We start from the raw sequence: 25448 nt of genomic DNA, 5'->3' as shown, positions 1-25448 counted from the left end.
GAAAGATGCAGGCATTGAACCCAGACGTCTGGGCTACCCCCTCCTTTGTTTTAAACTTCAGTCCATTTTTCTTTCTTTAATTAATGTGTAAAGTGGTGGTGAAAACAGCAAAATACCACAACTAGTTTATTTACATTACAATTTCATTATTTAGTGCTACATTCTACTACTAGAAAACATTCTGACACGTAAACATACACTCATATTCACCTTCAGTGTCAAATTGAAGCAGCTTAGATGTTTAAGACTGGATGTGTGTGTAAGTGTAGAAATTGTAATTGTTTAAACTCTCTTCTTACTTTTGATGTCTGGTCCAGCAAAGTCATCATTTCTATCCTTTTTGGAATGGAAATATTACCCAGCCCACATAGAAAGAATTTCCACAAAAAGCCCAGGGTATTTTGCAAGAGGGGTAGTTATAGGCCTCAATATAAAAATTTTTATCAGTGCAAAAATTCAACCATTAAAAAATGTTGGAGGAAAAGGATCAGACAGCAGCAGCGGTGAATGACTTGTTACACTATTAGCAGAAATTTTTGTGCTAGCCCCAAAAACCTCTGTTTCATTTCAAGTGATCACACTTCTCCTGGTGGTTTCAGTTCTGGGCTGGCAGCTGCACTGTAGAACAGGCGGAAGCTAAACCAACAAAAGCCTTTACTGCACTTTTCTTGGTTGCTGCTGCTGTGTTTACATTTCAGTTAGTTTCATGCTGGTGACAACTGCCAGATCAACAGGGCTGGAGCCAGAGATATTTTAAATGCCTCTGCAGCTCCTGCACAGCTAGCAGCTGTATTCTTCCACTGTTTCACAAACCTGCCTTAGAAAGACAAGGTCTGGGAGCGAGGAAAGAGGGGAGTTCAATCTTCATGGCTTTTCAGGCCTTGATTATTCTGTTGGGAGGACTGTCAACAAGGAAGCCAGTTACAGCAGCAGGTTTTGTGATGTAGCTGTTTGTCCATTAGGAACCAGACTGAAACCCACCAAACTCATTTCCCTCACAGCCCCTTGAATGGTCCAAACTGAATCAGAGTGGAACCAACCGCCTGAAAATGAAATGTTCTATCTCCTATTAACAATACTTTGTTTGCTATGGCACCTTTTATCCAGGAATCTCAAAGAGCTTTATACAAGGTTGCTCAAGTATCATTAACCCCATTTTTAAAAAGAAGGTGGGGGGGGAGAGAAAACTCAGGCACAGAGAGGTGCAGCGACTTGGCCAAGGTCACATGGTGAGCTGGGAACAGATCAGGAGAGAGAGAACCCAGCACTGCTGATTCCCAGTCTTTCCTCTACGATTTTCTGGTTTACTTTTCAAGTTACCTTGACAGTGTTTGGCCTTTTCGGATGCTCTAAAAATCCTGGATTTTGATACAAAATTATTAGACAACATGCCCCTCCCCCAGCCCACTCCCAAACCCCATCTCTTAGGGGTGTCCTTCCTTTTATACTCCTACATTTCTGTACAGTTCAGAAGTGGCCATGACAGAGATTCAAACTGGTGCAGCTTTCCCTTGGCTCCAGAATCCTCAATGCTGCCCATGGAGGGACCAAGCAGCCTTTTCAGCTAGGCAGTGGCAGCGGCAGCGTCCTCCAGGTCTGGATTCTCCGCTAGGTGCAGCTTTTGGCTGAGTTTTATGTTAAGGAAGAAGAAGAAGAATCGATCAAGCTGCAGCCTCATCACTGACAAGATCCCTGGGGGGAGAGGCTGGAGTTCCGAACACAAACCTTCCAACTGAGCCAGTCTCTGTACCCGGTAGCAACGGCACCAGAACTGGGAGAACCCAGGGGCCATGGCCCTTCCACTTTTTAACATGGGCATGGTTTGGGGAGGCCGGGGGCAGTGTTGCCCCCCTAAACTGCAAGCCTTGGGCAGGCGCAGAGTGGCGCTGGCAGGGGCTGGGCCGTTCCGTGCCTGTCCAAGGCTTGCAGTTCAGAGGGGCAACACCGCCCTCCGCCACCCAAACTACATCCATGTTAAAAAGTGGTGGGCATGGCCCCATAGCCCCTCCGGTTCCAGCACCAGTGCCCCCACCCCCACTTGTGCAGCACAGGAACATAGGATTTGGCAATGGTTTGTACCATGCAGTATCCCGCCTCATCAGACCAATGATCCATAGAATATAGCATCTCCCTGCCCCAATAGGACAGACCAATGGTCCAATAAAAAGTCTGGTCTCCTCCCTCCAGCCATAGTCTGTGCATGGCAGAGATGGGGGAAGGGTTCCTTCCTGACCTCTACGGAGAGCGCTGACACCCTGAAGCAGGAGATTTTACTCCCTCTTGTCCTGCCCAGCCAGTGATGCAGGATTTCCATACTGGATCAGACCACCGAGTCACCCTAGCTGGGATTCTGTCTCCAAGAGTGGCCAGTACCACATGCCAATTCAAACTGGTCCCACAGTTATCCAGCTGCTTCGTAGACCCAGACGCATTACTCACTCCGTTGGTGGTGCCCTGGTTACCCTTAGAAGTGGATTCCAGCCAGCATCCATCACTGCTCCGGCTCAGTGCATTAGGGCTCCCTCTAACCTTTTGCCCACTGATGGGCAAAGCACGACTTGTGCCGCTCAGAGATGTTACTCACTCCTCCAGATCCCACCCTCAGGCTCCTCCTTCCAACCCAACCCTCCCTCTAAAATGTTGTCCTACAGAGGTCTCCGTGACACGCTCGCCTGGAAACCTTTGGCGCCAGCAGAGTGCTGACGTCTTTGAAACCCCTGGCAATTCCCAAGGAGCCTCCAAGCTCTACAGGGCTCCCTGCCTAGAGACTCTGGCAGAAGATGACCAGCATCTATTAATGGCACCTCAGATCCAATGCCATGGTCTGGGGAGATACTGGAGAGTGGCGATCAAGTGTCTCAAAGCTGATTCCCTCTTCCTTTCCCTGCCTGAGGGGTCACCCAGCTGTGCACATACAAAACAGGCCCCCTGAAGAATCCCTTGGCCCCCATAGGCCCCGGCAGAAGGATACATGGAGTTGCTGAGCTCTTCCAACTGAAAAGGGAAACAGAACCACCATTAGAATAAGCACAAGCAGCTATGACAATAAAGGGAACAGGGCCCCACTTTGCCTTTGAAGATCATTAGGGGGCATTATCTGTATTGTGGTAACCCCCAGAGGGGGTCAGGGCCCTGTTGCGCTAGTCACAGTCTAAGTGCGGGGCTTGGAGGGAGCAGGGATGCGTTCGAGGGACGGCTCAGGGATCAGCCCATGAGGAGAGAACTCTCTGGTACTCACATTAGTCAGCAGCTGATCTAGGTTACTATCTGCCACCGTCTTCTTCTGGTCCTCAGAGAGCTCCTCCACATAGACATCCAGGCTGAAGTGCAGGCGCGCCAGCTTCTCCTGCATCTCCCGGACGTGCTCCAGCTGCTCGAAGGAGCACTCCTTCCCTGTGCCGCCCAGGAGAGGGACCTGGTTACATTAAACCACCAAGACACATCCCCTTGCAGTAGAGATTCCTAACCAGCTCTCCCGGGGTTTCCCATTACAGATGGGCTGGGCCTGCCCCAGACATCACACAACAGCTAGCAGGAGCCTCCCAGATTAGCCAGATCTTCCAGTGCCAGCCATGGTGGCTTTGGGTGGCCCTAGCTCCCAGCACCCCTAGGGCCAGGCATTGATGCTTTGGGGACCCCATTCAGGCTGATGAACCCCTCCTTTAGAGGAGTTGCCCCCTGCTTACCAAAGGCCTGCAGTTTGCCCGAGTGGAAGTCATTGAGCAGGTTCAGCAGCCCACCCTCCATCTCGTAAACGTCCGAGACATCGGTCAGGAAGGAATGCTGCAGAGGGGCCCCCAGTGCTGCGCCCCCACTGCCCCCAGGCTGAGGCAGACGAGATTTCTCCTTGTTCACCCTAGATAGAAAACACAAACCCACATGAACATTGGCTGGAGGCCTTTCCATGCCGAGAGATGCAACCTCCTAATTTGTTAGCCTTGTCTTTCCTCCAAGGAGCTCACGGTTCTTTGTAAGTACAGCAGCCTGCTACTTAGAGCTAAAAGGAGCTATTGCTGTAGCTCCAGTCCTAAAAAACATCATTTCTGGAGCGGGTTCCCGGCATTTGCAGTAAGTGATCGTACTGGAACGCTGCTTCACCTTCCCCCAAACGTCCCTGACCGGCATCGCAGAGCATTTGGGCACAACTCGAGCCCTGGGTTGCTCAAGCAGGAGTGGCCTGTGTGGTTTTGGTGCTCGCGGTCTCAGGTTTAATACCTGGGGACATGCAGCATTTCTAACCCAGGCTCCCCATCATCCCAGCCTCCAGCACTGACCTTTTGAATTTGGCCCGTTGCTTTGGTGAGGGCAGGTGAGGCAGCCCCAGAGAGAAGGTGGTGCTTTTGCTGGTGGGGACGGGCAGCTTGCGCAGAGCGCTGGACGACACAGGCTGAGCTAAGCCAGGCTTCGGACTCCTCTTCTTCTTCTTGTCTTCCATCTTGAGAACTCGATCCCCAGGCAGGGGCCAGTCACAGGCTCAGTAACACACTGCAGCAAGGAACCTCTGGGCACTGAAAGAAGGAGACACTGTTCACAAAGGAGACAAAGCCCCTTTCACCCCCTTTCTCCGCTTCAGCTATTCAAGTGCAGACAGAAGCTTCTCCCATGTGGATCACCTACAACAGGGGTAATCAATCAGCGGACCGTGGGCCCAAGCCGGATTGCCAGACGGTTTTGAACAGACTCCCAAAGTCTTTTTAATTTATTTATCATCATTTTTTATTCTTTTCTCTGGAATCTGGACCTTTCACTATATCTAGACCAAGAAATTTGGACTGTGACCAAAAAAAAAAAAAAAAGATGGATTACCCCTGACCTGGGGGCTAAGAAAAAGAATGCTCAGTACTTCCCAGATTTCCCTCTGCCCCAGATCAGGAGATCTGCCGGAGGTATTTATCTGAGCACTTCACAATCTTGAGGGTATTTATCCTCCCAACACTTGTCTGAGGCAGGGAAGTGTTATCCCCATTTAACAGATGGGGAACTGAGTCAGAGAGGGACTCGTGCCAGGTCACACAAGTAGTACGGCAGAGCAGGTTTTGAACCTGGTTCTTCTGACCCCCCCAGGCTCACACTTTAACCACTGGGCTTCTTTTCCTTTTCACTACAAAGCATTTTTCTGAAGGGTGGGAACAGCCCCCAGAGCCTCTCCAGAAACAGCCCCCACCACAAGGGGTGTCTGCAAACAGGAGCCAGGAGGAGGAGTTAGGAAAAATTACAGGATCAAATGACCAATAGAACAGGGTCCAGACAACCTGCTTTGCCCAGCCTCACTCCCAGTCCCTCCCTTTGGGTCTGGAGGGCGAATGTGAACTGGATGGGTCTGTGACAGCAAGTTCCACTGAAGCTGCTCTTTTCAGCCAGGAGGATCCTCAAGTGCCTGCCAAACGAGGAGCCACACCACCTGCTGCTGAAATGCGGCCACCTCTGGGATAAGAGGGAGCTAGACACAGGGGTGAACGAAACTCCCTGTTCAGCATGTATTACATATCCCCCTTTATGCCCATTCCACTGTGACAGACCTCTGCTGCAGGTCCCAGGGAGGGGACTCAGGCCTGTAGTGGCTCATGCTCTTAGGTCCCCAGTTCTGTCCGAGCTGAAGGTCGCTATTTTGGTTTTGCATCTCATCCAGAAGAGGACAGCACCCTGGTGGTATAGGGCCCCTAGCTCCATGCTGAGGCACTGGGGTCAGTATTACTTTCATTCACAGGGACCTGTGTTACCACTGGAGGTCTCCTATCAGAGTACAGTGCGTGCCACAGAACACTGCCTATTCACTGCCCCAGGAAGCTGCAGTAACCGCAGTATCATTTTCAAACCAGTCACTATGTTGAGCATGGCCTGTTGCACTTACCCAGCCTGACCCTGCTTAACAAGATCAGATGAGATCACAGCAGGAGAAGAAATATTTAAATACCCACACATCCAAACAAGCACATACCCTGGGTCGCTCTCTCTCTCCCGCCCCCTGGTGCCTTTCCCAAAGTTTTACTTTCTCTTCTTTCTACATCTGTCCCCTCAAATATTAAAATGCACTCTATGTGTGAGAGTATTTGTAAGTTTCAAGGCTCTCTTTGTATCTAACAAGATAGGGACGTGGGGGCAAGGAAATGAAGCAGCTATTCAATTTTTCTCCAAGCGCTGTATAAAAATGTTAGTGTTTAAGAAGAATCAAAATCCTGGTTTTTAAAGTGACATTCTCAAGCGAGCATTTAACACTGATCAGCCGTAATCTCAACCAGCAGATGATATTTTCCTATTACAGAGCCTCAGCTGGCCTAAAACAGCATAGCTCCATCGAGGTCAGGAGTTCGCCAATTTACACCAGCTGGGGACCCAGCCCATTGACTTCCATAGAGCTATATTGATTTACACCAGCTGGGGATCTGGCCCATTACATTCAAACAGAAAAGGCCAGGCTGGAAAAGCAGGCTGAAGCTCAGAGTAAGAGCCCAGGTCAAGAAGAGAGGGTCAATGACATTTTGGGGGGGTTTAAAGGCAAGAGGAATTAGATGAGGGTGTTGAGGACACTTGCTCTGGGTTTATTTCTATTTAATTAATTACCTGCAGTGATTTTTGACCTGCACAAGCTAGTATTATTTATAAACACCATTTTATATTGAAATGAACAAATGAAAGAGACTGTTCAGTCATTTTGTCTGTTATTTGTTAAGAATTAGGCAAAAAGGGCCCTGGGGAGCAAACTGTGCACCTCCCCAGAGATGGGGCAGGGCTAGATTCACCCACTCCAATGTCCTCAAGTCGGGGGGGGGGGGGAAATCACATCAGGCAGGGAAAGATGATTTGGATCTCCAGTCTCAGCAGAGACTATCAGCCAGGGGCTAATTCCAACTGAGAGGGTTTTCTTTTGTTTTAAACATACACCTGATAGGAGGTCACCAAATGAAGACTGCTTTAATGTACTGCTGACATGGGATTTGCACCTGTGACCAAGACATGAAGGGCTTTATCCCATCACTCTAAGCTGTGCAGAACTCTCCTGCTATATTCTTTAGAGACTGTACATTTCAGTACAGGGCTTTTGTCTGTTTGTACAATGCCTCCTTTCACAATGGAGCCCAGATCCCAATCAAGGCCTCTAGGCACTACTGCAGTCTAGGATTCCTAATTACACTGGATTGCTTCTAGGACCCAATTTAGCATGGGAACACTGGCAGGTTGAAGCAACAAGCCCAAACGCAGCCCTGTGGCAATATCTCAGCAGAACGGGGATTCCTTCCGACTTTTATACCAGCACCATTGATCAAGCTTTAATAACACACAGCAGGGTTCCCTCTAGTCTTCCTCCATACTCATTTCCCATTGTTCTGTACAATGGCACCTCAGTGAAGCGGTTCGCTGCTGGGTCGGATCAAAGCCCAGACAGTCGTAGGCTGTGGAAACAGATCCCCCTTTGTTCAGTATGAAAATGGCTGTGGTTCATAAGAAGTTACCCTGACAGCTATTTCAGAGTATCCCGTTTAAAAAAAACACACAATAGCAGCAGCATCTCCACTCCACCCCCCAGACATTGGACAGTCAATTAGCAGATTCCGAGCCTATTTTCATTTCCACCCGAGCATTACAAGCCCGGAGAGTTAGCTGCATCCGGGGAGCCAATGTCCAGAGCAGAGAAATGCCACGGTGTGAAATCAAGAGGACACCACCAGCCTCCCCTCCCAGTCCCATCCCCTCACCCCTTCCCAGCAAATTGCAGGACTCCCGCACCATGGTCTCTAACCTCCCTGCTCCCCCCCGCCAAATCCCACAGCAGAAGCAGCTGCAGAATACAGCGGCACAAGCCCCGTGCACGGAACAGAACCCGCAGAGCAACAATGCAGCCGGGCCGCGTTCCAAAAGGGAACGTTCGGCCCGCCTCCGTTCCACCACCCCTCCAGTGCCAAGCCAAGAGCCCGCAGAGGTGAAACTGACCTGAGAGGACCCCCGGTGGTAAGGTTACAGCAACCTGACCCCGTTCTGCTCCCAGCGGCAGAGCGCCCTGCAAGGCTCCGTGTCAACAGCAGCCGGGCCCACGCAACAATTCGCATTTAAAGGGGAAGGGGCCTTCCTCCAGCCTAGGCGGGGCTCTTCAGACGCCCGGAGATCAGGTCACTCACACGAGGGACAGGTTTTAATTTAATTCCCGTGTAACTTCCCCCCTGCCCTGACTTCAGTGGGGCAACTGCTGACCCATTTCATGAGAGCGGAGTTCAAGCCCAGGGTTTGCTTTCATGTCCTTGGGTTCCCCTGCCTGATTTCGTTGTCAGTGACATGGGTGCACCATAGAACAGCTCCAGTGGTGTGAAACTGGTGTGAGACAGGATCACTGTCTCTGTCACAGGCACGGGGCGCCGCCAGAGTGTCCGTTTACAGCTGCTGAAGATCTGGCTCAGCGCCTCTATCGCGGTAGTTCTCAAACTTTTGTCCTGGTGACCCCTTTCACACAGCAAGCCTCTGAGTGCGACCCCCCCCATACATTAAAAACACTTTTTTATATATTTAACACCATTATAAATGCTGGAGGCAAAGCAGGGTTTGGGGTGGAGGCTGACAGCTCGTGACCCCCCATGAAATAACCTCACGACCCCCTGAGGGGTCCCAAACCCCAGTTTGAGAACCCCTGCTCTATCACACTCTCACCCTTTCCTTTCCTATATGGAATATATTCCAATTTTCCTTTTAGCAGAAATGTGTATTGAGACTGCTAGACCAGGGGTAGGCAACCTATGGCACGGGTGCCGAAGGCGGCACACGAGCTGATTTTCAGTGGCACTCACGCTGCCTGGGTCCTCGCCACCGGTCCGGGGGGCTCTGCATTTTAATTTAATTTTAAATGAAGCTTCTTAAACATTTTAAAAACCTTATTTATTTTACATACAACAATAGTTTAGTTATATATTATAGACCTATAGAAAGAGACCTTCTAAAAACGTTAAAATGTATTACTGGCACGCGAAAGCTTAAATCAGAGCGAATAAATGAAGACTCGGCACACCACTTCTGAAAGGTTGCCGACCCCTGTGCTAGACTCATTAAAATTAGATGGTGTTGCCAGCCCTCACAATTTTATCTCAAGTCTCACAACATAGGGTCTTTTTTTTCCTAAAGCCCCAGCTCATGGAGTCATGTGATTATCTCAGCTTAAAAGAAAAGTAAGCTTCTAGCCCTCCTGGCTGCAGAGAAAAGCTTGAAAATGTGACCCCCTAAAAAGCACAAAATTCGACATTTACTATTTTTAAAAAATGAAGCCATTCTCCTGATTTTTGGGGCCTGACTCATGATTTTTTTAACTCTTAAGGAATGTCTATATAGTATTTTGGAGTGAGCCTCCCAGCCTGAGGTCGAGAGACATGGGCCAGGGGGACTTGTGCTAGAACTCTAAAAATACCAGTGTTGACAGTGCTTTGAAGTTTCAGTTTGAGCTGGAGTTTAGGCTTTGAAGCATGGGGCGGGAGGGGAGGAGAGGTCATATGTCTGTTGACCCAGGCTGGGAGGCTTGGTCCAAAATACTGTGTAGACATACATTTAAAGTTCACTGTGGCAAACAGGGCAATCTCCTGGATGAACCTTACTGAATTAAATTCAATACCTTTGGTGTTGATGGTATTAAAATACAGTTGTTTACATGTCATTATGGGATTGTATGTAATTTTCCTAGGAGGCACGACTAATGTGAATCTTGGGAAATGGTAGGAACTTCAAATGACTTTTTGAAACAATATGAACTTTTAAAATTAAGTGGGTTTCTCAGGAAATCCCTAGGGGGCAGGAGTAGTATGCTAATATAATTCCTCCGATTAGTCAATAACTCGGCTTATGGAAGTTTTGCCTCCAGGAGAGGACCCATTGTCTGGCTGATTACCTTTTCACGGTCTCTTTGAAGACCCCGATTGTGGATAAAGGACTCACTCACCAATCCATGATGGATCTTGTTCTGAGCAAAGGGTGTTAACAAAATTGAAACCACCAGCAAACCTCTGTGTGGGGATTTGAAGGCCTGCTCACCAGCCAGAGCCCATGTTGGAGTTGGGGTGATCTCTGGGAAGCTTATTAGCACGTGTGTAGGTTCTTTTATTGTTTTTAATATGTTTTGTCTGTATTGCTTTTACCTTGAGACTAAAACGTGCTTGCAACCGTTCAGCCTGGAAATACCCTGATCAGAAGGGAGAGAACCGTGGGTCTCCACCCAAGAGAGGCCACAGCTGGGGAGCTGGCAGCCTAGAGTGGGTGCCCTTGCTGAACCATAGAGGAGGAATGCAGGTGCCGGTGCCCTGAATTTATGTAAGATAATACTAAATTATATATTAAAATATATAGTATCCATGTTATATATTGTATTGGTAAAATTATTCTAGAAAGCTATTAATACTTTTACTACACATATGCTGTAGCATTAATATAATCCCTTTATAAATATATCATGATTTTAAACAGACTTTTAATGTTGAAAAAATTATTGAAATATTGGCCATGCTAAAACTGATTCTGCCATTTCTCTTGAACCTTCCATCCTCATGGATCTGGATCCGGATCCCGCTGACATTGATGGCAAAAGCCTGCAGTACACTGTGTCATATAGGAATTGCCTGTGGGCCCTAGCAGGGTAGTGGGTCGGTGATATAGAGAGGGGAAATATTGTTCCTGGCAGGGCCCAGAATGGGCTAGTATGCAGCGAGACAGGGGCGTGGCACCTGTCTCAATCTGTCATCTTGTTCTCCACAATCTCAGCTTTCATACGTAAAATAATCATAATAAGTAAGTCTCTAACTGTTATGGTTGTGAATAAAATCTCAAAAATATGAACCAAGCATAACTACAGCAGAGAGAAATCTGCAGAGAGCCTGGAACTATGGCTCGGAGAGGTGTGAACTGCCTCATTCACCTAAGAGAGACTAGCTGGGTGAGGTAATATCTTTTATTGGACCAACTTCTGTTGGTGAAAGAGACAGGCTTTCCAACTTAAAGTGCACTGTCCAGCTAAAGAACCACATTTTATTTGGTAAGGAAATGTTAAAAGCTAGCTGAAAAGGAGGGCTCGGGCCCAGCTGGGTGAACGTAACCCTCAATCCCCCTCTCGGAACACCGCATGCCAGAGCCTGCAGCAGCCCAGCTGGTTGGCAAGGACACAGGGGTCTGTCTCCTGCAGGGGACAGAAGAGGTTCACCACAGGTGCAATACTAGCCTTATGGATGCTGCTTCCCAACCTCACAGTGCTGACAGGCTCCAGCAGCAGGATCCATTTCCAGGACATCTGTGCAGGTTGGGCAACATCTCCTGATACGTGCTTCCTGCCAAGCCCTTCCTCTTTCAAAAGGCACCACCCGCTTTTTGCCCTCCACTCCACAGCCCCTTCCAGCTGATCATTAACAGCCATGCCAGGACTGGTGCTTCAGAGGTACCATTTGGGGAGATCGCCAGGGGTAGCTGCAGTTCAGAGCAGGGTCCCATAGGAGTGCTTAGTACAAGGGGTCACACAGCAAGTGGAGGAAAAAGGCCCTCACAGGGGGGAGGCTGTTGGGATGGCATCAAGAGGAGTCGATTTCCCTCTGATGCCTTACATTTAAAGCCAAGCCTGGCAGTTTTCAGCACCCAAAGGCCTCCAGGTCCGTGGGCTGGTGCATTACTCAAGTCTTTGCCTAACAGCCCAGGGAGAAGCTGTGCTTCCATTGAGATCTCATCCCTTTACATCCCATTAATGGAAATCCCTGCTTCTAGCTCTCCTTGAGCGAGCGTAGGCACCACTTACAGCCTGAAGGGACGCTCAAAGACAATCCTGACTTGGGTAGGCTGGTTCTTTGCCACCCCCAGCTTCACCAGGAGCAGTTGTTCTGCCCGGGGACAGGATACAGTGCAAGCCCAACTCACGACAGCCACAAGACCTGTGTAAAATTGGGCTCATCTGGAGTGACATCCCCACGAAGGCAAAATCAAAACTGCAGCTCAGTGCCACTGAGGTTACATGGCATCAAGGAGAAGAGCACGGGGAGGAGGAACAGGGGACAAGCCCCCGGGCCAGTGTTTGGCAAGTGATAAACAAAGGGCCAGGCCTGAGGTAAAGCAGCCGATTCCCTGAATGCTGTTTGAGGCCGGCAGGCTCAGGCCATGTCTACACTATATAGGCAAAATACTCCTAGCGTGGATGCAGCTTAAAACCAGCAAAACTGCGCTTCTGCTGATATGGCTTATTCCAGCCGCCCTGAGCAAGATAAGCTAAAGTTCTGTTTTGGTGGGATAGCTGTATCTACACTAGTGGCTGGGGTTGGCACAGCTCAGTCGGTCAGTGATCATTGCTCTTCACACCCCAGACTGACAAAACTCTGCTGGCAGGAGAAGTCTGTAGTGTAAACACAGCATCAGCATTCTTGTGTGGAAAGGGTACAATGTACTGCACCTTGCCCCCAACTCTTGCTAAAATGCTGAACTGGCTGCCAGCTCATCAATGCTTCCTCCTAACACACAAAGGAGGGCCCTGTTATGGTGCAGCCCCACAAGCAGCAATATGGATCTAGTGATGCATCGGCATCAGAGCACTGACCCACCCCATGCCCAGCATTTCCTGCTCTCCCTGGTTACTTGCAAATATTTTATGCACACTCCATGGTGGATGCAGCCTGTAATTAGGATACAGGAAAAGAACATCATTCTCTCTAGAAAGATACAGAAAACTTGGCTCACCGTGTAGGGGGAAAGAAGTACAAACACACCAGCAAGTAGTTTATGTGCATTTCTATTGGATATGAAGATACATACAACAGATCCCAGACACAGGTTATCTGTACCATCGCAAAAAGAGTGTGGATTTCTAAACAGCAGGAGCTGAGGAAAGTCCGGATACAGGCTGCAGCCCTTCACCTTAACTAACCTTCCAAAAATGAGGCGTGGTCCCGTCAGGTCATAAATACATTCTCTTGCTCAGTAAGTCCCAGTTTGCATTGAGAGGCAGAGAGAGACTTCCCTGAGCTGACAGTAGTGATACTTCAAGCAAGGGGGCCAGAAGACAAAACCAAAGCCAAGCTCCATGAAGTACGTTTCACTGACTTAAGGAGAGACCCAGGCTAATCAGCAGGCTAAGACCTCCTGCTCTGTGAAGACCAGAAAGATTCCAGCTTGTTAGGTCCTGTCTCCACTACAGACTTACTGCATTAACCGGAAAAGTCATATTGTCAATACTGTTTGAACTCAAGTGGAGACAGGACGAGTGTACAGTAGCACCTTCTGCTGGCTGATCCCCAAAACAGCACTGTGGATGGTTTACAAGGCCCTGTGTAGCTGCCCAGAGAGAAGCTGCTAAGCAGTGTTGCCAGAAGAGAAACAGTGGGAAGAAAAATTAAAGTTCCCCACCAAACGGGTCCAGTCCAAGAAAGATAACAGAGCAGAGAGTGACTGAAATTTACTTGAGCAGATCATGTTTGGTTTTAAGCAAAGGAGGATGGTACTGAAAATAAAGTATATCGTGAACTAAAGTTTTAGTGAGGCCTGCTTCAAAACTACCAGAGGACTGCCCCCCAAAATGGGGAGATTTACATGAGTGGAGGAGTTTAGAGAAATGGTTATCTGAGGGCCAAACCCAGAAGTCCTTGCTCAGGCAAGACTCCCAAACTGAAGTCAGTGGGATTTTGCCCCCATAAGGACCTGTTAAAGCAGCAGATTCCCCATCTCATGGGCCTGACTGGATGGACAAATCGTGTGCTTCTCTCACACTCTGCTGAAGGGAGAGATTGCATGCATCCATTTCTCTCAGCAATTTTTCCCTGCAGAGCAGCTGTCAGTCTGACAGCCAGGAAGACGGTCAGATGGGTATGTTACTGGGGAAGGGTACTTGTGAATGAGGTGCTGTTATGACAAAGTCAAAAGGAGCCTGCCAGAGCACTGGAGCAGCAGCACGTCCCAGCCAGTAGAATATCCGTGTGGACATAGCTCCCTTCTCAGGGGCTCAGCCCAGAGCACATTGCTCATGGGCCCAACTATTCAGCCAAGGAGAAAGCTGAGGTTTTGTCTTTATGGAACCACTGCTTTGTAAACACCTACCGTGGGGCAGCACAGAGGCCCTTCCACAGGGAAAGGAATCTAGACAATAACCTGGAGGACCTCCTCACCCCCTCACGGTATTCATGTGCAAAACAAGTAGGAAGTAGACCTTTGGATTAACTCTTTAATACACTTGTGCATGTGTGCGTATAGCATAGAGGCAACTGTGAATTATAAGGCTATTGAGACATCAGCAGGTTCTGGAAATATCAAAGGCCCAGAGGGACGGCCACTAGGGGGCTTTCTGATGTGTCCAAGACCCCCACTGTTTCTCCATTTCCTTTTGCTCCCATACAATACATGGACTGTATGACAAAGAAAAACAGCCTCTTCCCTCCTTCTTCTAAGGGAAAGAGAAAGTGCTAACCAGGAAAAAATAAGCCAGCACACCCCAGCAGTCTGCCTACAGCCAGGTCGGATTTAAACCAGGAAGGAGAAAAAGGAGAATCCAAGGCTGAGAAATGCTTCAAATTCTCCCCATTTCCACTCTCTGGTTTAAAGTCACGTTGAAAGCAGAACGGCTGCAGACCGCGCTCGTGACATTTCCAGTTGTTTGGATGCTATGAGCTGGCGGGAGGGACTGGAGACGGTTCACCCATCTGGCCCCCTGGGCTGCACTAGCTTTTAAAAGGGCATCACAGCCCACCACTAACAAGGTCTTTTAGCAAAAGGGCCAATCAGTTGAAAATCCGTGTATTAGATATCCACGCACACGCAGGGAAGTGGGTCAATCTAGTTTATATATATTCATATATAAAAGTGTATGTTGCCCTGCACATCGTTTTATATATCATATATATGTATATATTAAAAAAAAAATCTCCAAAAGCCTAAACTGGAAAATCTCAAAGCCCCCAGTCCCGGGACTAAGGAAAGGACATTAGATCAGTCTGTGGAACCATTCATATGTTACCATCCCTTCCCCTATCTCCACCTGCTGATCCAAGGGCTTAGTCAGCACAGCGAGAGCATTCCTCAGTCCCAGCCTAACCCAAAGCTCCTATGCTCAGTTCTCCGGGGTTCTCCGCAGGTTCTGTGCAGTGCATCGGCTTTGCTGAGCGAAGACAATCCTCCCTGGGGCACTGCTGTGCTACAGCGCCCCCTAGTGCTGGCTCACCAAAGCTGTCTCGAGATGGGTCCTTTAGGGCTTCCAGCGTGTCTGCTTCGGCCTGGGGCGTATGGGCACACAGGTCCTGCACCTTCTTGTTTAGGTCATTGCGCTCGGTCTGCAGGGCTCGGCACAGCTTCTCCAGGCGCTGGATTTTCACCTGAAGCCCTTCCAGCTCCTTGTCCCGAAGGGTTTTCTGCAAAAAGAGTCAACGGTCCCTAAGCAGCGAAGGTGAGGAATTGAGAGTCTTACAGCTAATACAGCAACCTAGGGTCTGAGGCGGGGGAAGAGAGGCAAAGGGAAACTCCTGGAAGAAACAGGCTAAGTTCACAGGCAAACATATCAGCAGTTAGTGAAGGACCCAACACTCATAGGCTGACACCATCCTTTTCAACCTACCTGTTCCCCGGGGGTACAGGGAGTGACTGTCCATCTCGGTAGCACCTTCCTTTCAAGCATCATCATTAACCCTTGCTTCCCCACCACGAGTTTGGTGAGTCTCGTTATCCCCTTTGCCTTAATTTGCCCCTCTGTACACTGAGGGGAAGGGACTTGCCCAAGATCACACAATGAGTCAGTGACAAAGCCAGGAATCAGACTCCTGGTACTGACTCCCAGTTGCCTGTTCTAACCACTAGATCGCTCTCTGATGCATTCGCCATGGGCTATTTGCCAGTCTCAGTGTACCCAATAAAATGCAGAGCTGAACCAGATGCCTGACTAAGTGCCGCAGCGTGGTACCAAGGATGGGGCTTACCTCCTCGGCCATCTCCAGCAGAGCCTTGTTGCTGCTTTCCCAGCGAGACCGATACACAGTGGTCTCTTTCTCCAGCTTCTTGATCTTTTTTGTCATCTACAGAAATACAGTAATAAAAGGAAAAGAGAAACAGCGATACAGAGCGTTGCGATTGGCCAGTTTCTACAGCACCCTGGAGGGGGCATGGACATTCCCAGAGCAAGGGGTCACATGCCAGCCGGCCCAGGAAAGTGCAGCAGCCCTTCTGCCTTGCCTCATCTCACCCACTGGAGTCAGTTTCACTGAGAGGGAATATTGACCAGGCCTCCCCAAGCCACCCATCGACCAGGGCACAACAAACCCAAATAAGAGATGGGACTAAGCCACTCCCACGCCCAGCTCCAAACACCCCATACCTTTGAGATGGCTCAGGTGCAGGCTCTGCCTATCACTGCTAACCCTAGACCAACCTCTCCCACCCAATCCCAGATCAACACCATCCATCCTGTTCCACAGGAAAGCTCCTTCTGCTAATGATTGCTGTATCTAGCTGGTTTACTTCCCAGGAGTACATGGCTCCTCGAGGATTTCTGAGGATGGTGAAAGCTGGCCTCCACGTGATCAAGGAGTTGCCGCTTTACCAGCTTGGAAACCCAGTGGGGATGGTGGCAGACAGTGGCTCTAACACATCAGAGAGGCCCATGCCAGCTCTCTGGCCAATAGGGGTGACAGCCACAGTACCTTTTCCATCTCCTGTTTGAATGTAGTGAACACCTCACTGCTTTTGGAAAGCGTGTTCTGAAACTCCTCAAACTTCTCTGTGTAGAGGGCCAGCTAGGGAGAGAGGGAATTACAGCTCAGCGCCAAGGACCTTGACACTGCACAGCGGGCATCTTGTTTCAGCTTCCCTTCCCCATTCCTCCTCAGTCCAGTGTCCAGCATGGGAGAGGCTGGATTTCTGTGAAGAACTGAGCTGACTCTTAGGATTCAAGCCCTTGTGGTTCAGTAGAGCTCAGGGCTCTATGGTGTAACTTGCAGCAACAAGCTGCTATGCTCAGAGTCCTGGACTAGACAGAGGGGAACAATCCTCCCATCTTGCTTAGGCCCAATCCTGCAAGGTGGTGCGTGCCCTCAACTTCCACTGACTTCAGCACCTTGCGGGATCAGGCCTTCTGTCCCGTGTGAAAGGACAACCTACCCCAGCACGGAGAAAGATGCTGGTACAACCGGGACCTCTTCCTGCCTCCAAGGAAGCAGAGAGGTTAAAGGGCATAGGGAGGTCCCGCTCTGCATTGTACCTCCTGTGCTGAAGGAGACCTTCCAAGCTTTGAAATCCAGGTGCCATCACACCAGTGCAGACCGCCCCCTCCCCCAAGGGAACCCGGTTTCCTTCCACCTCTTCGCAGGATGAAGGGAACCATAAGAGCCAGACAGCCTGGGCCATGCTACCTCACCTGCTGCTTGAGATGTGTCTCCTGCTGCTTCATCAGCTCACACATTCTCTGAGACTCCACGGCCTCTTTCAGCAGCTAGAGGAGAGCGAGGGAGATGGGAATGCAGTTAGCTAACTGGACTCCAGGGAAGAGCTTGAGTCCATCCTAGCTCGGGAAGGGCCAGCTGGGTCAGAATCAGACACACCTGCAAGGCAGGGGCTTGGCACTGATCCAGTAGCAAAGCACAGCCAGTGCTGAAGAACAGACCAAGGCTTCTATTGCTGGGGACGGCCACTGCAGAGGCTACTGGACTGGGACAGCCTCATCTGGCTGGGCAATTCCTTACCTCCCAACGGGCCAGCTGCTCTTAGGAAAGCGTTAGCAGGGAGGCGAGAGCTACAAGGTTCAACAGGATTTGCTAAGATAGTTGCCAAAGCTGGAGACTTACGAAATCCTTCTCCCGCTGGTGTCTCTCCTCTGCCTCCTTCAGCATCTCCTGGGCCTGCTGGAGCTTGGCATCCACCAGCTGCTGCTGCAAGTCCTTGTGTTTGAACACCTTATCGATATGCTGCCAAGGGAAATACAGGGGCTGTTACTAACATGGTCACCTAGGCTCTGCTCCCCACATGGTGCGTTAGTGATCCTGCAGGAGCAGAAGGGCATATGACCCTGGAGGACACTTCCACAGGCCGCCCAGTGGCCCTGTGCGTTCTATGTGGGGCATGCCCACTAGTTCATAGTATCTGGGTTAGCGAAGGAGGGACCTCAATGTTTTCGGTTCCAATAACTCACGTGACTGCATGGGGGAGGCAGCAGTCTGGTGCTTAGAGCACAAGGCTCCTCGGTTCTAATCCTCTCTCTGCCAGTGGCTCGCTGCGTGGGGCAAGTCACTTCACCGCTCTATGCCTCTGTTTCCCATTTGTAATATGGTGATAAGGAGTATCAGGCCAGCACTGCAGTGGAGGAAACATCCCCCTCCCAGCTGCCCCAGGATTCCATCTGCTCTGCAGACCCCCCCACCCTATCCCTGCTAGGCCCCCGTTTTTCTCCTCCGATGGGTGCCCCACCTCCTCCCGCAGCTCGTACTGCTCAATGAGTTTTTTCAGCCTCTCTGCCAGCTCCATGTTCTCCTGGCGCAGCTTGGAGTTCCGCTCGTTGTGCTGCTCCATCTGCAGCTGGATGTCATTCAGCGTCACCTGGAAATGGGACGTCACTTCCTTCCGCTTCTCCTCCTCCTCCCGTGCGCGCTGGACGCCTTCCTCCTACGGGAGAAGAGGAAAAGGAACGGAGGGACCCAGGTCAATCCCCCGTGTAATGCACAGGGAACATCTGGACCAGTTGACCCACAGAGCAACTTACCCAGATCACCCTGCCCTTCAGGGCACAGGTTCTATCATTTAGGCCAAAGAGGAAAGAGGTTTGCGTGGCCCCTGCCCTGCATCCTCCCATCCCACCTTGGTGCCCTTTTCCCCCCTGTCTCCAACTATCCATCCACCTGAGACAAAAGGCAGACAATGGACAAGTCAGATCTGCCCATTTCAGCTGTCCTGCACTGGGTAGGTTTAGCGACGGGGAAGAGATGGGCAGTATCGTGGAGTGAAATCTAACACAGGGCTATGCAGAAAGTGGGCTGGCCTCAGACAGTCTCACATAGACCAGACTGGCCTCCCATGTGGGGTAAGGCTGAACGCCAGATACTGCTTTCTACCCAGGGGTTCCCAGCTATGAAAACTCAAGAGTGCGACTGGTACTCCAGGCTCCCAGCTTCCCACCTTACCAAAGAGCCTCTGTGCTGGATGCCAGGGCACTGCCACTGCACACCTCCTTCATCTGGGATGCTCTAGCCCATCGCAACGCACCAGTTGCTCTAAACTGTCTGTCTGTCTCACTAGACATGCCAAATCCCCTGTCTCTCACTGTCTGTGCAAGCTAAGAAGCAGTGCAAGGTCAGCACACTAACAAATGGCAGGCAGTAGGCAATGGCTGGTACGGCCAAGCCCTTACTCTGGTAAATGAGTACAGTTGCCCTAACAGGTTGGCAACCACTGATCTGGGGAAGAGAGAGAAAGCAGAGTCCTGTTCCGTTGGTGCCTCTCTCTCAGGTTCAGAGCCCCCAAGGTGGGAAGCGAGGAGGCTCTTGCCTTGAGGGTGCGGTTGTGTCTCTGGAGCTCACGGCACAAGCTCTCCAGCTTGCTGCGGGCCAGGATGGCCTTGCTATGTTCACTCCTCAGATGGTCCTTCTCCTGCACCAGCTGAGTCTGCTTCTTCTGCAGGATCTTCATCTGCTTCTGGGAGTTCCTGTGCTCTTCCAGCTGGAGGGAGGGAGAAGCAGAGAGGGAAAGATGCAGCAAAGCAGACTCCAGCAACACCCCAGGGAGAGGGTTCTGGGTTCAGGGGGAGAATGTTCTAGCCCCCAAGAGACTAACAAGAGCATCACAGTGCAAACAGTCACTGCAGTAATGAGGCCTGGAGAAAGCCATGGCTTATACAGCCCCCCATTCCAGCAAGAGCTCTCGCTGGGCACAGCACCTTTCCTGCAGCCAGGGGCTGGCTCTAGCATTAAATACTGTCCTTGGCTTAGATGCGGGTGGGGTGTGGCGTGCAGTGTTATCTCAATGGCGTGGGCCTCAGCCTCTATCCCTGGACTCATCACTCTACAGGAACCTCTTTGGGCACCATTCACTACTCTGGATTCCAATGGAACTTATTTCTGTGAGGACGGCTCTGAGTCAGGCCGTTCCCTGTACAGCTAATCCATATCCACGTGCTTCTTTCCAGTACTAAAATAGCTCTTATATTGTGGAGAGGGAGTGATGTCTAGTGGTTGGTGCAGGGGAAATTGGGAGTCTGGACTCCTGGATCCCATCTGTGTCAGTGATACTGGGGCAGTGATTTCCCCTCTTTGTGCCTCAGTTTTCACACCTGTAAAATGGTGATGAGGCTACCCACCTTGTAAGGGACCGTGAGGCTTCTTGCATGGAAGGTGCTGTAGACATGCTAAGTATTAATCAACCCTCACAAACTCCATGAGAGATGGGTCGGTATCATTATCCCCTGCTCTAGATGCACAGAAGGGACCATTGTGATCATCTAGTCTGATCTCCTGTATGGCACAGGCCATAAAACTTCCCCCAAATAATTTCTAGAGCAGATTTTTTAGAAGAATATCCAATCTGGATTTAAAAACTCTCTGGACACCTGGGTTCAAAAATGCAGCTAGGTTTAAGAACCCAGGTTTAATAACTGCAGCGTATGCATGGGCTGTCCCCCTCAACCTAGGGCCATGTCTGTCTCCTGTGTCGCCAAACAATCTTGTTCCCTCGGCAGCGAGAGACGTCTCCTGCCCTAGAGCCTGAAGCGTAGTGCTAGGAACTGACCAGCTCAGCGTATTTCTTGCACAGTGCTGCCAGCTTCTCCTCTGGGGTGCTCAGCGTGTTCAGCGTCTGCATCAGCAAAGTGATCTCCTTGCCTGAAATGCAAGACATAAAGCAGAAACAGCTCTTTCACACGGAGCTCTGGGTCACAAGACAAAGGGGAAGCACCCAAGTGGAAACCAGAAGCTGCTACATTCCCTGCTCCAAATACACACAAAACCACAGCTAGGATCCCGGATGCACTTCCTAGATTCTCCACATGAATTTGAGCCACCAGTGTAATTTAGTTTGGGGTGGTTTCCTTGGGAGGATGGACTCCAGAGACCTAGGTTCAATTCCCTGCTCTGCCACTGACTTCTTGTGAGACCTCGGGAAAGTTACTTAGGTCCAGGTCCTCAAAGGTATTTAGACACCTCATTGATTTCAGTGAGAGGTAGGTGCCTAAATAGACATCTTCGCAGGCCTAATTTTTAAGCCTGACCCAGACCCAAGCCCACCTGACGTAAGCTCAAGAAGGTCAAGTTGTTTCCTGACCTGACCCCAACAGTTCCCCACCCCCAAACCTGCATCAGCACCACTGCCATCTCCTGCTGGGGGGTTGGATCTGCTCCTCAGGTCCATGGGGCCAGTGTGGGGGCAGCTGCAAGTGCCTGCATGCACTGTGACTCCTCAGCACAACCAGTCTGCAGCACACACAGTGCAGCGAGGTGGTGGTGCTCAGTACGAGCAGGACATGCAGCCACCCGAGTGCTGACCCCCGGGCAGGAGGAGCGCCGACCAGAGCCGGTCTGGTTGTTTTCCTACCTGACCCGGACTCAACACCTGTAGTCAAATCCCATGGGGTTCGGGTCAGGCTGCAGGGCTCTATAGCTAAATACCTTTGAAGATCTGAGCCTCAGTCTTAGTTCCCCATCTGCACACGGGTGCCATGAGAATAAGTACATTAAATCAATGAGATGCTCAGATATTACAGTAGTGGGGGGTCATATCAATACTAAGATAGATGGCTGGATAAGCAACTTGACCTAGGCCGCACAGACAGCATGTGGCTCAGCAAGAAATAGAACTTGGGAGTATTGGACTCACACGTCCAGGTTTAACTGCTAAACCATCCCAACCTCCGGTAAATGCAGCGGAGGAAAGAAGTTTAGTGCATAGTTGTGTGTGCAATTTCATGCCTAATTTTTAAAGCAATTACAATAAACATAGATGCAAATTAGACGGGCAATTGCACACTCGTTTTGCACGCTTACCCTATTTGAAAATCCTCTGTTGCCAGCTTATGCAGATCAAACAGGGCAATTTACTGTCTCATCCAAATGCAGGAATGACTGATGGTCTCTGTAGGATCTCACCTGCATCCTTCTCTTTTACTGAGAGTGTGTGTGTGGGGGAAGACAGTTCTCAGAAGCCGTGCACTCAGCCTGGCCCGAAGCGCGAAGCTGTACATGCCCTGCCCAAAACTGTGTGCACCCGGAATTCAGACACTCCGTCAGTGATCAGGGTTGGTCTGTGCCTGAGCAGCACAGGGCATATTTCTTCACATCCCTATGGCACACGGAGCCATATGATTTTTCAGCATCGCTGTGCAGTGCATGGTTAGGATGCTTATTTCACGGGCTTTAGCATAGGGCAGTTAAATCACTATGAAAATGGAAGGCCCCAGGAGGAAAGTTCCCCACCCCAGGCTGGCCACAGACCAAGGCTGGGAACCCCTACCGAGACCCTTGGCTTTCTTCTTCTCCTGGGCCCGTTTCTGATCACGGTCCCCACACTCGTCATTGGCTCGGAACTCCTCGGTCCCCTTGGAGCCCTCCTTTTCTCCATTCATCTCAGGGCAGCCTGGCTCCTGCTCGCCGTTCCTGGGGGATTCGCTCCGGCACTTGTCTGCTTCGTCTGGCTCCGCGGGCTCGCTCTGCCCACCATCATCTCCTGGACCTTCCTGGCTGGCATCCACACAGTATGTGTTCAAGATGTCCTCCAGCTGCCTGCTCAGCTCTTCAGAGACATCACACATGGCAGGCTGGGAGGATTTTATCTCCTCCTCCACACGAGAAGCTGTGGGAGACAGGAGAGACGAGGACAAAAGCATGACACTTTCTCTAACAATTTCTATTCTGCTAGCTCCTCTCTGCGGTAGCCCTGTGTAATAACCAGAGAGCAGTGGAAAGGCTTCCTACCAGGGCCAGCAAACTTGCAACAACATGCACTCTCCTGGGTACTGCATCTCTAACTAGCAGCTCTAACAACGGAGCTGCACTTCTGGCTGGGTTCCCTTCCAATCTAGGAAGCATGACCAGGCTCTCAACATCTGTCAGTGGCAAAACTCCCACTACATTTATTGGGAGCAGGCTCAACGTGCATTTTCCTTCATAAGAACAGCCGGCTAAGATCCGCTCCTGGAGTGAAGTATATAGTTTAGAACCTATCTTAGCTCAGAGACAGACTTTCTCCTTATGCACCACCCTGACAGCAGAGGTCAGTAAGGTCCTCCAGCAGTTGGTGAAGTCATCCCAGCCATTGGGCATTCACCAGACCCCAAATTTACTGGTCATCAGTGTGGATGGCAGGGTTCATTTCAACCAACTACTTACTTAATTAGAGGGCTTCCCAAGTTGGAGCATTATTTTTGTTATATCTATAGCACCAATAGCAGAGCAAATGTATAGGCTCGGGGGTGGTGGTGGTGAGGGGGCGGCTAATAATAATGCCCAATAAAGCAGGTCTGTTTGATTTTTTGACTCTAAGGTCCTAGAGGTCAGAGCAATGGATGAACAGTAAATAATTCAATACAGCCAGCTCAGAACTAGTGGTGGATGCATCTTCACCCCTTTGTATCCACCATCCCATACACACGGTTACTACTTTGGGACTGCACATATACAGATATTACACACACCTGATATGAAACCCAGGACTCTGCTTCTAAAGCCACAGGCCTCCCGCATGTGAGTGAATGGAAATTTGTTACAACAGCCACCCCAGAGAGAAAGCCACAGCCAGACTTGGCCACTCAGTTCAAAACAGAAACACACCCTCATTCTTATCCTGCTCCTCACTGGTCAGGCTCTCAGCATTGCCAGCAGCAGAAGGCTCAGAGTTGCATGTCCTGGACTGGCTTGGGGAGTCCCCAGCTTCAGGGGGTGCTGCAGCCTCGGCTAAGTCTCCTTCCTCTAGCACCAGATTGCTGTTCATTTTGGGAGGACTAGCAGGCAGCAGAGCAGCTTTGTTCTCCCCACCTTGGTTCTTCATCAAGGCTTTTCTCCCCACTCAGTCTCAATAAACCCTGGTGAAAGAGAAATGTCACCTGAGTTTAGTTTTAAGAAATGAGGATTCATGGGATTTTAGCAGAAATCACCACCCTGCAACAGACTGACTGCTAGGTGAAATCAACAGGGATCGAAACATTCAGAACTGGGAGAGCAAGGTTCTTCACTGACCCTCCCCATCCACTGCTAGCTGTAAGACTCATACACGGCCTCTTACTCAACAGCAGCTTTGTTAACCCCATTCTGCTATTGGAAAGCGCACACATCCTTCCTCCCATAACTCCAAGCTATCCCCCTTGCCATAAAGGGTTCATGTCAGGGTAACTGTTCCTCCAGCTGAGTAAACTGTTCCTCCAACCCCCTGGAGTAAATGGTTCTCTCACTTCTGTATTCTGCAGACCGCAGCCTTCTGATAGACCCAGGTCCCCACCCCTCATTTCATGCTTTGCTCTCAGAACATTTCATTCCACAAGCCACCAGGAAATGGGTTCCATGGATCACAGCATTAGCCTAGAGGGGCCCATGCAGGCTGACATGAGAACCTCTCTCTCTAGTATTGAATGCATTGCCTTTACTAAGCACAGAGGCCAAAATCTTGAATCAGGATCCTCAAGACAGAAGAGGGGCCAGCGTCTATTAAAACAACAGGCGCATTTGGCTGGAGGGAAAGCATGCAATTTCCAAGAAGAGCTGGTGGTCAAAGAGATTTATCAACAGCTCCATGAAACACAACTGACAGACGCAGGCCAAATTCCACCTTCTTTCTATGTTCATGCCCCTCCAGGGATACACTCTCTCTCTCTCTCACCCTCAATCTCTCATTCACCACTCAGATGACAGGAAAAGCAATTGCTGCGGCAACCCTGCAGTCTCCCATTTCAGAGACACTTATAATTATGAAACACAGGCAGCTTATCTATCCCAGAACAATCTGGATCCCACATATGACAAGAGAAAAACGTTGTCCCAAGTTCGGGCATAGCTACACACGGTTAATCTGTGCCTCTTCTCAGAGGGCAACACAGGGCACAACCAGCCACGTGAAGCCAGGGGAGGAAGTTAAGATGTAACGGGGGCCAGGCAAGCACGGCACCTGTTCATGCACAGGCACCAAGATGGACTCATCTCTCACATGCAGGCCTAGCAGCACTGATTTCCCACAGCCCCTTTGTCACAAACGCTCCCTCTCCCTGTGGCATCCCACGCTCTGCACACACCACTACGCTACCCAGTGTGCCCTATGGTGCCACACCCAACCCTACAGAGCCCACAGGCTCCACTGCCTCCGCATCCCCTGCAAGTGCCCTGTGCCAGCCCCCCCTGCGCTATGCACTATGCCCCCCCCCAAGCTACCCTAGATACCCCGTGATTCCCCGCACTGCCCTCAGCACCCAGCCCTGCCCCAATTCCACCCTGCCCCATTCACACACACACATGACCCCTCCCCCCCCCGCCCCGGCCCTCACAGACCCCCCCCCCCCCACGCCCTGGCCCTCACAGACC

The 25448-nt window shown here is 50.4% G+C and overlaps 2 protein-coding genes across 4 annotated transcripts; both read right to left on the bottom strand.

The window, feature by feature from the left end:
- Positions 1–153: 153 nt before the first annotated feature.
- Positions 154–8026, bottom strand: CCDC28B (coiled-coil domain containing 28B). The gene is made up of 6 exons (XM_024199317.3): positions 7930–8026; positions 4275–4508; positions 3687–3856; positions 3239–3393; positions 2972–2994; positions 154–1625 (listed from the first exon to the last, which is right to left on the bottom strand). Exons 2-6 carry the CDS (start codon positions 4433–4435, stop codon positions 1565–1567), a joined length of 570 nt encoding a protein of 189 aa, XP_024055085.2. The 5' UTR covers positions 4436–4508; positions 7930–8026; the 3' UTR covers positions 154–1564.
- Positions 8027–12708: 4682 nt separating this feature from the next.
- On the bottom strand, positions 12709–25227 carry TXLNA (taxilin alpha). Of its 3 annotated transcripts, none has more exons than XM_026657124.1 (11): positions 24754–25227; positions 23712–23962; positions 22396–22734; positions 20680–20771; positions 19444–19614; positions 18370–18564; positions 17751–17870; positions 17324–17398; positions 16611–16703; positions 15891–15986; positions 12709–15329 (listed from the first exon to the last, which is right to left on the bottom strand). In XM_026657124.1, the coding sequence occupies exons 2-11, from the start codon at positions 23926–23928 to the stop codon at positions 15012–15014; spliced, it is 1716 nt and encodes a 571-aa protein (XP_026512909.1). In that variant the 5' UTR covers positions 23929–23962; positions 24754–25227; the 3' UTR covers positions 12709–15011. The 3 variants fall into 3 exon arrangements, with proteins under 3 accessions (XP_026512909.1, XP_024055061.2, XP_029768533.1); XM_024199293.2 differs by having other exon boundaries at positions 24936–25227; XM_029912673.1 differs by having other exon boundaries at positions 23712–25227.
- Between the last annotated feature and the right edge of the window lie 221 nt (positions 25228–25448).

Source organism: Terrapene carolina, unplaced genomic scaffold (assembly GCF_002925995.2).
Source record: "Terrapene carolina triunguis isolate 2854851 unplaced genomic scaffold, T_m_triunguis-2.0 Scaffold236, whole genome shotgun sequence".
NCBI lineage: Eukaryota > Metazoa > Chordata > Testudines > Emydidae > Terrapene > Terrapene triunguis.
This window is presented reverse-complemented; position numbering and strand designations above follow the sequence as displayed.